This window comes from Zalophus californianus, chromosome 2 (assembly GCF_009762305.2).
Source record: "Zalophus californianus isolate mZalCal1 chromosome 2, mZalCal1.pri.v2, whole genome shotgun sequence".
NCBI lineage: Eukaryota > Metazoa > Chordata > Mammalia > Carnivora > Otariidae > Zalophus > Zalophus californianus.
The window spans coordinates 54,552,759-54,566,423 of NC_045596.1; the positions used below are offsets into that span (position 1 = coordinate 54,552,759).

The 13,665-nt window shown below is 38.2% G+C and overlaps 1 protein-coding gene and 1 pseudogene across 2 annotated transcripts in view; one reads left to right on the forward strand and one right to left on the reverse strand.

Annotated features, from left to right (window-relative positions):
* Positions 1-6,518, reverse strand: part of UBA6 (ubiquitin like modifier activating enzyme 6) — a 90,177-nt gene extending 83,659 nt beyond the window's left edge. The window contains exons 1-2 of one of the 2 annotated variants that reach the window (XM_027599592.2): positions 6,396-6,518; positions 2,803-2,865 (exon numbers count right to left, since the gene is read on the reverse strand). In XM_027599592.2, the coding sequence (XP_027455393.2) occupies positions 2,803-2,865; positions 6,396-6,466 (134 nt within the window). In that variant the 5' untranslated portion in view covers positions 6,467-6,518. The remainder of the gene's footprint in view (positions 1-2,802; positions 2,866-6,395) is intronic. The other variant, XM_027599591.2, reaches the window with a different exon arrangement.
* Positions 6,519-10,666: 4,148 nt separating this feature from the next.
* LOC113925996 lies at positions 10,667-10,752 on the forward strand (annotated as a pseudogene).
* The last annotated feature ends 2,913 nt before the right edge of the window (positions 10,753-13,665 follow it).

A 13,665-nucleotide genomic window follows, 5' to 3' on the forward strand; every position in this document is an offset into this window, starting at 1 on the left:
AGATCTCATACCAAAATTTATCCTCTCAGCCACTGAGAGGGAACCATACAAGTATTTTAAACAGAGAAGCCGGGGCTTTGAAGTAAATTTGAAAAATATCACTTTGAATAAAGTATGGAAGGTGGATTAGAAATTCAACAGGTCTAAAGAGATCACATAAGTGACTATTATAATAGTTCAACTGAGAGATGCTGAATGCAGGGAGAGAGAACGAAAGAGTTGGAATTAACATTTTTTTTAGAAAGAACTAAAAGGATTTTTAAAAAAGTGAATTTGGAGGATGACAGATAGGGAATAATCTAAGATGATACCAAGGTTTCTAGCTTAGGTTACTGAGTAGATTTGGTAGCATTTAATTAAGCTTGGGAATGGGGAAGAGGGAGGCAGGAAAAGGGATCCAATGGTGTTGAGTGCTGTTAAGGCATGAAAGGGCAACCAAGGAAAAGACAATGAAGTGTAAAAGCATAAACTGTGTTTGGTAAGAAAGTAGTCTAGTATGGCCAGTGTAGTTAGAGGAAAAGGAAAGTTGGGGCTAATACATGGCTAATACATGGTAAAACTGGATTTCTGCATGTAAAAGATGAAATTGGACCTTCACCTTAAACCACATACAAAATCAACTCAAAATGGATTAAAGACTTAAATTTAATACCCCAAACTATAAAACTTATGAAGAAAACATAGGGGAAAAGTTTCTTAACATTGGTCTTGGCAAGAATTTCCTGGATATGATACCAAAAGCACAGGCGATAAAAGCAAAAGTAGACAAGTGGGACCACCTCAAACTTGCAGCAAAGGAGACAGTCAATGAAGTGAAAATGGAAGAGAATTTTTGCAAACCATGTATCTGATAAGAGGTTAATATTTGAATTATATATGGAACTACAACTCAATAGCAACCCCCCCCCCCACCAGGAATATGATTGAAAAATGAGCAAGGACTAGAAAAGACATTTCTCCAAAGACACAAATGGCCAACAGGTATGAAAAGATGCTCTACATCACTAATTGTCAAGGAAATGCAAAACCACAATGAGATATCACCTCACACCACTTTGGATGGCCATTATAAAAAACAAAATGCCAGAAAATAAAAAGGTAAGACTGTGGAGAAAATGGAATCCTTGTGTACTGTTGGTAAGAATGTAAAATGGTCTAGCTGCTATGGAAAACAGTATGGAGGTTCCCCCAAAAAATTAAAAATAGAACTACTTTATGATCCAGCAATACCTGATTGTATATAAACTACTATATTCTATATTTTTCACTCAAGCAAACTGCAGCCCTACTTATGCAACACTGCAAATGGAAAATTTAATCTCTGGTTTACTGAAAATTATGATCATTAATCAGTCATTACAGGGTTGGAGGGATATAAAAAAGTTTCATAAGGATTGTAACTAAACAATGAATAAAATTAGCCAATGCTACTCCAAGTAGCTGCCATTTGTTATCCCAAGAATATGCTCAAAAGGACGTTAAGAACACCATAATTATAGATTAAGAGTCCAAACTTAAGGTGATTTCTAAAGTATATTTATAATCAGGAAACCGTATGGTAAAACAATTTTCACAAAGCAAAATTAAGTTTAGTCTTTTATCTCTTTTTCCAAGTGTATAGCACAAAACAGTAATTGAAATCAACCTACTAGGTTGATTCAGCTCTTCCTAAAATGCTCAAGATTGACTCTGCATCCCACACAAAATATAAAGAAGAATTCAAAATAAACAGCCCATTATTCCAAATTCTATCTACATAAAATCTATTTTTCATAATTATATAAAGAGGAAATCTAAAAACTTTAAAACTGAGATTACACTATCTTCCATACAAACAACTTGAAGTATTAAAAAAAAAGTCTTAGAAGTGATAGCAATATAGGGGCACCTGGCTGGTTCAGTTGGGAAGAACATGCGACTCTCGATCTTGGGGTCCTGAGTTCAAATCCCATGTTGGATGTAGAGGTTACTTAAACAAATAAATCAATAACTTAAAAAAAAAAGGTGCTAGCAATATATATATTTTTAATTTCTCTTTAATTCTAATAAAAATATTTTGATTTCATGAAAAGGTACAGTAAAAAAAAGAAACTCACTAAATTCCATTCAAATCATCTTCAACCACATAATACTTCCTTGTTGTCTTTATAGTGCAAACATGCAATGTTGTTAATGAGATTACACTGAAGTAAATATATTCTCTAGATGTTACCGTATAACTGAAGCGAAATGGACTGTTTTTCATGAGACTCCTGCACTATCAAGAACATAAACATGGGGGCGCCTGGTGGCTCAGTTGGTTAAGCGACTGCCTTCGGCTCAGGTCATGATCCTGGAGTCCCGGGATCGAGTCTCACATCGGGCTCCCTGCTTGGCAGGGAGTCTGCTTCTCTCTCTGACCCTCTTCCCTCTCGTGCTCTCTATCTCCCATTCTCTCTCTCTCAGATAAATAAATAAAAATAAATCTAAAAAAAAAAACCAACTTCATTAAAAAAAAAAAAAAAAAGAACATAAGCACGTACTCCTGTCCAAAAACAAGAGGAATATTTTATAGTGGGTAACAAAATCATTCTTAGCCATATCACCTAAACCTAAAGCAACTGAGATTTAAATATTACTCAAGCTTTCAGATTACAGAAAAAAAAAAAAAATCAGAGAAAACTCCAATTTTAACCTCAGAGGAACTTTTAGGATGTATTTACAAAACTCTGCATAGGCCTAATGGTATTTTCAAATACAGTATTCCATTACTTTAGAACAATAAATGAGTAAAGTAAATTTCAGTTTCCATAAGATTCTCACCTGTATAATGCATCATCAATCTCCACAGATTCTGCTGATACAATGGGCAAATTTGTATTTGTACTGGAAAAAAACAAACACAACTTATAAGGGCAAGTATGGTTATTCAATGTTCATATTCTATAATCTAATATTCAGTATGGTATTCAATATTCACATTCTATAATCTAATATTCAATTATACATGGCAGTTACTAAAGGGGATTTTACAAACCAGATATGTATTTTATTTTCCACCCCTTTATTTCCATTTTAAAAATAGGTCAAAATTAAATTCACTGACTGCCTACTCTGTGTGTATTGTAAGATTACAGCCTACAGTTTTATTCTTAGGTGTTATCAGATGTTGTTTTACATATATTCTGATGGATCTGTATTTCAGCAATTTTGTTGGAGTGCCCCATACACCTTCTCTAATATACATACTTTCTCTAATCTAACACACATATGGATTTACCATATACTGATGATATCTAAACTTATTTCTCTATGTTTGATCTCTCTTCTGACATCCAGATTTTCCACATCTGCTAGAACAATCTCTCTTTTCTGATGTTTAATTGGTTTCATGAACATAACAAGCCCAAAACAGAATTCAATTTTCTCCGCTTAACTCTATTCTTTCCCAGTCTTTACCAACTCACTGGTACCACCATTTACTCACTTGCTCAGGCCCAGAATCTAGAGATCTTCTTAGCTCGTTCCCTGATTTTCTCCATCTGTGTGCTAGTACAGCCTCAGGTCAAATCATTATCATATTTCATCTGAACTATTTCAAAGCCCTCCTAACTAGTCTCTCTGGTGCTACTATTGCCCTCCCCCTTCAGTTTATTTTCTATTTTACAGCCTAAATTTTTTAGAATGCAGTCAGACATTATTCTTCAACTTAGAACTATCCTTCAGTAAATTTCCTTTACTCTTTGAATAAAATTTAAACACCTGGGGCGCCTGGGTGGCTCAGTTGGTTAAGCATCTGCATTTTTGGCTCAGGTCATGATCTCAGGGAGCAGGCTCCCAGGAGCGGGCTCCCAGCTCAGCAGGGAGTCTGCTTCTCCCTCTCCATTTGCCCCTCCCCCCAACTCTCTCAAATAAATAAAATCTTTAAAAAAAATTTAAACACCTTACCATGCTCAAAAGGGCGTAGGTGTTCTATCTCCCAACTACCTCTTCAATCACAACTCCCACTACTTTCCCTCTTACCATCTTCAGCCACACTGGCCTAGTTGCTGTTCCTCAAAAAGCCAAGCATGCTATCACTTCAGTTTTTACACTTGCTATTCCCTCTGCTTGGAAATGTTCCTCCTTTAGATCTCTGAATAGCTGACTCTTATCATTTAAGTCTCAATTAAAATACTGCCTCACAATATTACACAGACCACTCTAGATCAGCCTTTCAATGAAATGTCTCTTCTTAGGTTACTCCTTAACTCATTAACTGCTGTATTTTCTTCAAAGTACTTACCACTAATTGTTTATTGTCTGCCTTCTCCAAGAGAACACATGATCTGCTAAGAACTCCAAATACCCATTAATAATTTAAGAGCAAACACTGTGTCACACATTGTTTTAAGTGCTTTAGATGTACTAACTCTGTTAACCCTTACAACCTAATGAGACAGGCACTATTACCAACTCCACTGAACAGAGGAAAAAAAATAGGCTCACAGAAGTTAATTTAAATAACCTGCCCAAGGTTCTAGAGTAGGTAAATGGTAGAGCCAGAATCTGAACCTAAGCAGTCTAGCTCTTGATCACCATGCTCTACTGCCTCTCACTGTAGGCATAATAAAGAAAGCACTCAAGTATCTGTTGGATGAATTTTAAAAATTAAAAAAAAAGGCGGGGGGGATGCCAGGCTGGTTCAGTTGGTAGATCGTTCGACTCTTGATCTCAGGGTTATGAATTTGAGCCCCATGATGGGTGTAGAGATTACTTAAGGAAATTAAAAAAGTTTTTAAAAAAGCAGCATATTAGCATGATAAAATATACTTATAGTGATGTATCATTTACCATAGCTCAATTTTTTCACAGCATGGCATACAAAAATGAAATGAAAATGAAAATAGGATAAACACTGGGAAACAGAAAGGGTTCCCAGGCAGAGGTGGGGCACTTTGGCCTGAGACAGAGTGACAGCTAAGATCAATATCATCTTGGCAAAAGTATAATCCATTCCAGGTTCTGGGAAGCTCTAATGATCAATTATAGGATTCTAAAAATAATGTGAAAGCACGAAATTTAGGTTTTGGAATTCAATTTTCTAAGCCTGGTATTGATACGAGCCAAAAGATCTGTAAATAGAGTTAATCAAAATGTTATCAGCTTCTAGCTAAGTGATACATGGCCAACTATTAGAAATATTTGATTGCAATTATGAGAGCAAACCAGGAGACAGCTGTAGTTGAGATCACCTGTCTAAGAGATACACACATACACAATATGCCCTGTTTTGGCACAGTAATTTAATATGAAAATAAGCAAAATTTCCTATCACACAATTTTCTTATCCAGTGTACTTTCACTAGCTGTCTTCCTTCCATGGAGGACAAGAGTCTAGTGGGCAAAGCTCTTAAGCAAATATGAGAACAGCTACGTTCTAACCAGCCTTGTTGGTTATGACCAGCACTTATTTTTCAAAAAATCCTGCCTTACTGGAATGTTTCAAGAGTCATTTTTGTATTAAGATGTATATGGCAATCAAAAATCCTTTAAATAAGGATTTTGTTTGTATTACATAATATCCCCCAAGTAAATGTGTAGGCAGGCAATATCATGGTACTGAAAACATCCCTTCAGTCTGAACTAGCTAAAAAGCTACAGGTTTATTGACAGTCTCAGATTAGCTCAAAATCGTATGTCTATCACTTCTATCTTTGGAATATTGTACTCTGGTGGTGGGGAGTATGTAACTAACCGCTTTATTAATTATGAGATGACTGAAAAGGAACCACACGAACATTCCCCCCCCCCCCCGATTTTGCAGGCGTGCAAAATACGTGAAAAACCTTAACACCAACTGGTAAATAAGAATGAGTAACTCGTGGGTTTTTTCCTGGATTTTTTTTTTTAAACTGTAGTCAACAGAGGCCTCAGGGTGTCCTGCCTGCCTCTGATTCATCATTACCAAGTTCCCTCTGGTAATACTTTTCAGAGAAGGATCTCGGTGCAGGATCCCGCACAGTGGCGCTAGCTTTCATTTTACAGAAAGAAGGAGGGAAGGTGTTTGGCAACAGGGCTGGGAAGCTCACACCAAGCGACCCGGGCCAGAACACTCGACGGAGCCCGCTCCACTCCGCGCCCCTTCCCCCCAGGCACGTCCACTGACTGAGAAGATGGCAGACCCCAAATGAAACTGAGAAAGTGCAAAAGGACAGAAAAGTGGCCTTTCTCCTCAGAGAAGCCGGGAGCCGCAGAGGTCCGTGCCCACCGCGCCACACCCACCCCGCGCGCTCCCCTAGCCTCGCAGGGCTGGTTCTGCCCGGCTCCGCGGCCTCGCGCGCGCTCCCTATCCGCCCGAGCGGGAGCAGCAGAAACCGGCGCCCGGCTCCCGCCCGCCACCCCTCGCTCCTTCGCGCTCACACTCGTTCTCTCACCTGCCGGCCCCCCAGGAAGAGCAGGACGCCTCTTCCCCCTGAGGTGTGGCCACCGGCTCGGATGCCTCCATCCCTCCAAGAGACGCCGCCACTGCAGGCTACCGGTAGGCAGGGAAGGGGGCGGGACCGTGAGGTCAAGGGGCGGGTGGTGACATCACCGGAGGGGGCGGGGCCGGGGAGCATGCGGCCGGCCTGAGCTTTCCCGTCAACCCCAGGGGCGTCCTGGTTTCCGGTTTGGGTGTGGCCACGGGGGACCGGGATAGGCCTCTACGCAGGTGTGTGCCGAAAACGGCCCGGCTGCGACCGAGGTTCCGGGGGATGTTAATGGACCGAAGCACTGAAGTTACGCGGTGCCTCTGGCTTTGTGGCCAAGTACAGAGGTTCCAGTGGCCAGCGAAGTGAAGGGATTGGTAGCAATAAGAGGAAGCCCCTTCATTTAATAAATAAAAAATCGAAAGTTTGTAGCAGGTAGCTCCAGATTTTCAGGATTTCCGGGATTCCATTTTAAAAACGTTATACGTTTAACAAATAATTTTGGGCGTCTACTACAGGCCGGTCACTGTCACAAATTTAATAGAGTCGTGATTTTTAGAGCTATGAATGACGTTGCTCTCCTGTTGGCTCCCACTATATAGGTGAGGGAAAAGAACTTCCAGACAGCTGAAGTGACTCCTCAGGATGTTAAAAATAGAGCTACCCGATGACACAGCAATTGCACTACTGGGTATTTACCCCAAAGATACAGATGTAGTAAAAAGAAGGCGCGCATGCACCTCAATGTTCATAGCAGCGATGTCCACAATAGCCAAACTGGAAGGAGCCCTGATGTCCTTCAACAGATGAATGGATAAAGAAGATGTGGTTCATATATATAATAGAATAGTACTCAGCCATCAGAAAGGATGAATACCTACTATTTGCATCGACATGGTTGGAACTGGAGGGAATTATGCTAAGTGAAATAAGTTAAGCAGAGAGACAATTATAGGGTTTCACTTATATGTGGAACATAAGGTATAGTGCAGAGGACAAAAGGGGAAGGGAGGGAAAACTGAAGGGGGGGGAAATCAGAGAGGGAGGCAAACCATATGAGACTTCTGACTCTGGGAAACAAACTGAGGGTTGCAGAAAGGGATGTGGGTGGGGGATGGGGTAACTGGGTGATGGGCATTAAGGAGGCACAGGATGTGATTAGCACTGGGTGTTATTCGCGACTATTGAATCATTGAACATTATACCAAAAACTAGTGATGTGCTATATGTTGGCTAATTGAATTTAAATTAAAAAAAAGAAAGCATATAATAAAGGATTACTTTATGTTTATAAAGGCAAACATATTTGAAAAAAATAATGAAATAAGACAGACCAAGTCACTGTCAGATTCAGTACTAGAACACCTGTCTAAGGACTTCTCACCTAATTCTTTCTATTGGTTCCCCTTTCCCCTTTCCTAGAAAAGAATTAGTAGTAGTCAACATTAGGATTTGTCTTTCATTCTAAACTGTACCTTTGAGGAAATGTCTATAGGATTTTATGTTATATCACCTTCTGTAATGTACGATATTTTTAAATTGGAATTTCTTCCTCTCTAGTGTGCAGAGAAGGTACAGGAAAAACTGCATTATCTTTTGTGCCTCTTCATTCTCATTTCAAAATTGAACATTTCCAAATACCTGGAAACTTCGTGCTGCTTGCCTTTGGCATTATTCAGTCTTCTTAATCTAGTTCTGTACATTTTCTACATAATTGTTGAAAGGAACTTGGTCTATGTCCCATTCTTTCAAGATTCTACTGTAGTGCTAAGCTAGTACTATGTTTGTGGCAAATTGTTATACAACAATAGAAAATGGATAGCTTGAATTTCATCTACAATCCACATTTCTTTACATTTTAATATCCCTGAAATTGAAATGTATTTTTCCATTTTCATCATTACAGAAAACAATGGTACTCTCAAATTTGAGGTCATCTTAGTGTGACTATAGTGTGAATTGTTTTAAAAGTATAACAGATAACCCGATTTAATATTTTAATATATTACATTTGCAAAATACAAGAAAATTGGAATATCACTAGACTTTGGACAGTGAAACTTTTTGCGAAAAGAAAGTGGAACAATATATTTAGGATACTTAAGGGGAAAATGTGGGCTAAAGATTTTATATCCAGCAAAAGCAACTCTCATGTACAAAGTATATAAATTATTACCAATACCTGATATGGTATCAATATTTGATAAGACTATTGTTGTCATAAAACCTTCCTGAAAAATTACTAGAGAATGAGCATCAGACAACCAAAATGACTAGAGGATCTAAGGATTGGCTCAGGTTCTTTACAGGAAATCATAATCTGTTACATGCATTAGCTTTTGTGTTCCTTCTAGTTTATTCTTTCTTTTCTTTTATAACATTAAAACAGTATTACTAACTATATTTGTTATGCTGTACTTTTCATCTTTGTGACTTATTTATTTTATAACTGGACATTTGTACCTCTTAATTCCCTTCACCTATTTTACCCATCCCACCCACCTTTCTAGTTTATTCTTTTTTTTTTTTTAAGATTATTTATTTTAGAGAGACAGAGCACGCAAGCGGGGACAGGGGCAGAAGGAGAGGGAGTAAGAGAATCCTCAAGCAGACTCCATGCTGAGCACAGAACCCATTGTGGGGCTCAATCCCAGGAACCTGAGGTCGTGACCTGAGCCAAAATCAAGAGTCCGCCACTCAACTGACTGAGCCACTCAGGCACTCCCTAATTTATTTGTTATTACTAATTCTTCTGAGATCTTTCACCTCATTTGTGAGTTTTTCCCCACCTTTATTGAGGTAATTGACAAAATTGTAAGATATTTTAAGGGTGCAATGTGATGATTTGATAAAAATACGCATTGTAAAAGGATTCCTGCCATCCAGTTGAGTTTTTCTAATTCTGAATCATGTTGTTCTTTCCTACTTTGTATCTTTTTTATTTAGCTAGTTTAAAAATAGTAACAAGTTTTGATCTATTTTTGTGGCACATCTCAGGTGCGTTTTCATCATCTATAATGACGATGTTATACTCCTTATTCTCTTTTTTAATAATTTTGTATAGTATTTGAACTTGAAACTTTTTTTGTTGTTCATTTTTATGTCAAATTATCACTCCTGAATTTTTAGTAAGGGGCAGGCTTCCTCATCCAAGAAGATTAAGTCCATCAGTAAAAAAATGTATTTCAAGAAAGTCAAGTTTCTGGTTTATTGCAAGGAAGGAGTCCACATTCCAGAAGATCTATGGGGTGCCTCACCAAAAAAAGGAAAAGAAAGCTTTGTTATAGGAATTTGGGGAAGTGTGGAATTTAGGAGAAATTAAAATGAAGTAGTGGTTTGTAGGCTCAAAAGAAAGTGAGGCTGTTTGTAAAGGGGTCTCCATTCGTTCTGGACTCCAACATGGGCCCCGGCTGCTGTTTTCTTGGAAACTGAAGTTAAAATAGTTGTGTCGTGCCCACAAACCCCTTTTCTGAAGTTCTGCCCCTGGGTTGGAAGTAGAGACTGCTTCTCTGTGTTAAGTGACTTAGGTCATCTAGCCAAGAGTAGGATATCTTAATCTTTTTTTTTTAAATTTTATTATGTTATGTTAATCACCATACATTACATCATTAGTTCTTGATGTAGTGTTCCATGATTCATTGTTTGCGTATAACACCCACTGTTCCATTCAATACATGCCCTCTTTAATATCCATCACCAGGCTAACCCATCCCCCTACCGCCCTCCCCTCTAGAACCCTCAGTTTGTTTCTCAGAGTCCATAGTCTCTCATGGTTCATCTCCCCCTCCAATTTCCCCCCTTCATTTTTCCCTTCCTACTAGCTTTTTTTTTTTTAACATATAATGTATTATTTGTTTCAGAGGTACAGGTCTCTGATTCAACAGTCTTGCACAGTTCAAAGCGCTCACCACAGCACATACCCTCCCCAATGTCTATCACCCAGCCACCCCATCCCTCCCACCCCCCACCACTCCAGCAACCCTCAGTTTGTTTCCTGAGATTAAGAATTCCTCATATCAGTGAGATTATATGGTACATGTCTTTCTCTGATTGACTTATGTCACTCAGCATAGTACTCTCCAGTTCCATCCACGTCATTGCAAATGGCAAGATTTCATTCCTTTTGATGGCTGCATAATATTCCATTGCATATATATACCACATCTTCTTTATCCATTCATCTGTCGTTGGACATCTTGGCTCTTTCCATAGTTTGGCTATTGTGGGCATTGCTGCTAAAGACTATACTTTCAGGAATCATTTCTATAGTTTGTTTATAGGATAACAATCCTAATGAATTGATTTCAAAGAGCAAGCTATTTGACAATCTGTGACTTTAGAGAAAAGGATTCTCTGTGAGTAAAAAAAGTAGCAGTTACCCAGAGTCAGGGGTTTTTGTGACACTTTACAGCCTGTTTTTGGGGAAAATATTATCTTCTGTTAACTTTACAGCTGGTGGATTCATCTGTGTCTATTATCTATACCTGAAGATTGGCAAGGCAGATTTTTACTTTCTTTGTCCAAGTTTATCTTTCCTTTCTCACAGCTTTCAGTAAAACTTTTCTAACATCAAAGAGCTCTCTTTTCTGTTGCTTTTGTGAAATATTAAAAAAATATGGTGGTTTGATTTTGTGATTTCCTGACTCTCTTCTCTTCTCAACTTTGATCTGTCAAAGACCCACTGTCTCTTTCCTATATTTCTGTGTCCCTGTGCTGCATATATGTGTATATGCGTGTAGTTATATTCCAAAGGCATAGCACAATAATTTATTTTAAAATCTTTATTTTGGCATAATTTTAGAAATTTCAAAATTAGAAAAGTGGCAAAGGTAAGACAGAATTTTTGTATACTTTACTCAGCTTCCCCTATCTTACATAACTGTGGTACATTTTTCAAAACAAAAGAAATTGATATTGGTACAATACTCTTAAATAACTACACACTTTATTTGGATTTCACCAGTTTTTCACTGTCATTTTTTTCTGTTCTGGATCCAGTCCAATATACAACAATGCATTTAAAATCTCCCCATCTTGATCATTATATAGGTGTACATGGTTTGAATATCTTCCTGAAAACTAAAGTGCCAATTGGATTTCTGTAATTCAAAAAGTTCACATCATAAATTATAAAGATAACATCTATGTCGTGTTTTATAATTAGAGTTTTTTAACATGTATTTTTTTACTTTATACTCCTAAGTTATTGAATATTAGCACAGGAAGGATATTTAACAATCATCTACATATACAACCCCATTGTTTTACTGAGGATGACTTAAAATGGCTAAATGTCTTGAATAGGTTCACATCATTGAGGTGCAGAGCCAGGATATTTTATTCCTCATTGAGTATTTTCTTAGTATATTATGCCCAGATCCCAACAATGGGAACACCTGTTTCATGATTATCAAAAAGAATAGGAAGTACTGAGTCCTGAGGTCAGACCTTCATGAACATAATTGGAAAGCAGCCAGCCTCCCGAGTTTTGAGGCAGGCTTCTTTGCCCAAAGGTGTTGCCATAGCTTTTGAACTGGCTTGAAGCTAACTATTTAGAAGAACCCAGAGAAATTCCTTTGTGAAGGAAATAAACCTTTTCAAAATGTGAATATTCTCTTAAGTGGCCTAAGAATTAGAATATGTGCAGATTACATTTTCCTGAAATATTTTTAAAATATTGCCTACAGAGCAATAAATAGACAAATCATAGATTAAAAATGAAATATAATTTTCCAAGACCCTTTTCTTATTTCACTTAATTATTTATGCAACAGTGACTGGAGATAAAATGTAAAAAATGATGCTCCTAATTTTAACCTTCTGCTAATATTAGAAAACAGGTAACAAACCTAAAAATCAGGTAGAAAACTGGTAACAAACCTAAAAATCCCCAAGTGGGGCTTCAGATCCTTGTGGCTTTCTAGGCAATGTCTTGTAAGTGCATCAGGTTCTGCCCTAATTGGAGGATAAAGTCACCTTCATAAAAAAGCCCTTTTATAAAAGAGGACATTCATAGCCCTGTTCCAAGAGATCCAAATTCAGCCATAGTCACTGTTCACCATCACACGCAGTTGCCTCCCAAAGTTACACCTTTTTTTTCTTGACTGAAACAATGTTCAGATGATCCTCCTCATCTTTGGCTTATTTTCTTACCTTCGATTTGATAGCCAGAAACTCTAGCCCAGGGGCCATAAAACTTCAGCACATACCAGAATCACCTGGCTTGCCTGTTAAAGCACAGACTGTGGACCCCACCTAGGGTTTCTGGTTTAGTATGCCTGGGTAGGGCCTGAGAATTTGCATTTCTAACAAATTCCCTGATGATGTGTATGCTGTGGTGTTGCCAGACCTATGACTACACTTTGCACTGCTCCAACCTGCTTGCTCTAATGTATGCTTTGCACATAGGTATATAGGTTTTCTCTCTCTCTCTCTCTCTCTCTCTCTCTCTCTCTGTCTTTCACTCCCAAGGGAGAGAGGACAGACAGACAAATAAGAATCCCTAGCCCTGAGCCCATATAAATATTAAGTAGAAGAGAAGGAACACAAAATGAAACTGAGAAAGAACTGTGAGTAACATAGGAAGAAAACCAGGAGGGGATGGTTTCACAGAACTAAGAAGAGTGTCTCAACTGGGAAGTGAATAGGTGTAGGATTTCATCACTGTCCAGTTCCACTCAAGTACTGATGCTGGGCTTTCTCCTCAAATTCTTAAAAAATTACCCTTCTTCCTTTTCAGGAGAATTACAAATGTACTAGACTAATGAAAAGTGGGATTTCCACACACAGTGATTATTCAGATGGGCACTTTTTTAGGACAAAAACTATTTTCATGAATGATCAAGGGATGATGTGCAAATATCTGAAAATGAAGGATATCACTGGATAATGATAAGGAAACCATCAATAGATCGCCTACTCAGTTGAAGGAAGAAGGATGGCCTTCAGACATCAATTTAGCTTCCATGAAGCTCCCTTGTGCTTGGCAATCACCTGACCCACTTCCTTGTCATGTGGTTTCTCCCAAGTCAAACCTTCTCTCCATCTCTCTTTACTCCAGTATTTTCCCAGATATGATGAAGTCCTCCTCCACCTGAGCTCCTTACAGAGAGAATGGACAATTGTTTGAATATTGATGAGCATTACAGTAAGTCAAGAATAGAGAAATCATCATTAGTTTTGATAGTTGGGTGATCTTTGGTGACCTTGGACAAGAGTTTCAATGGAGTAGAAGGAA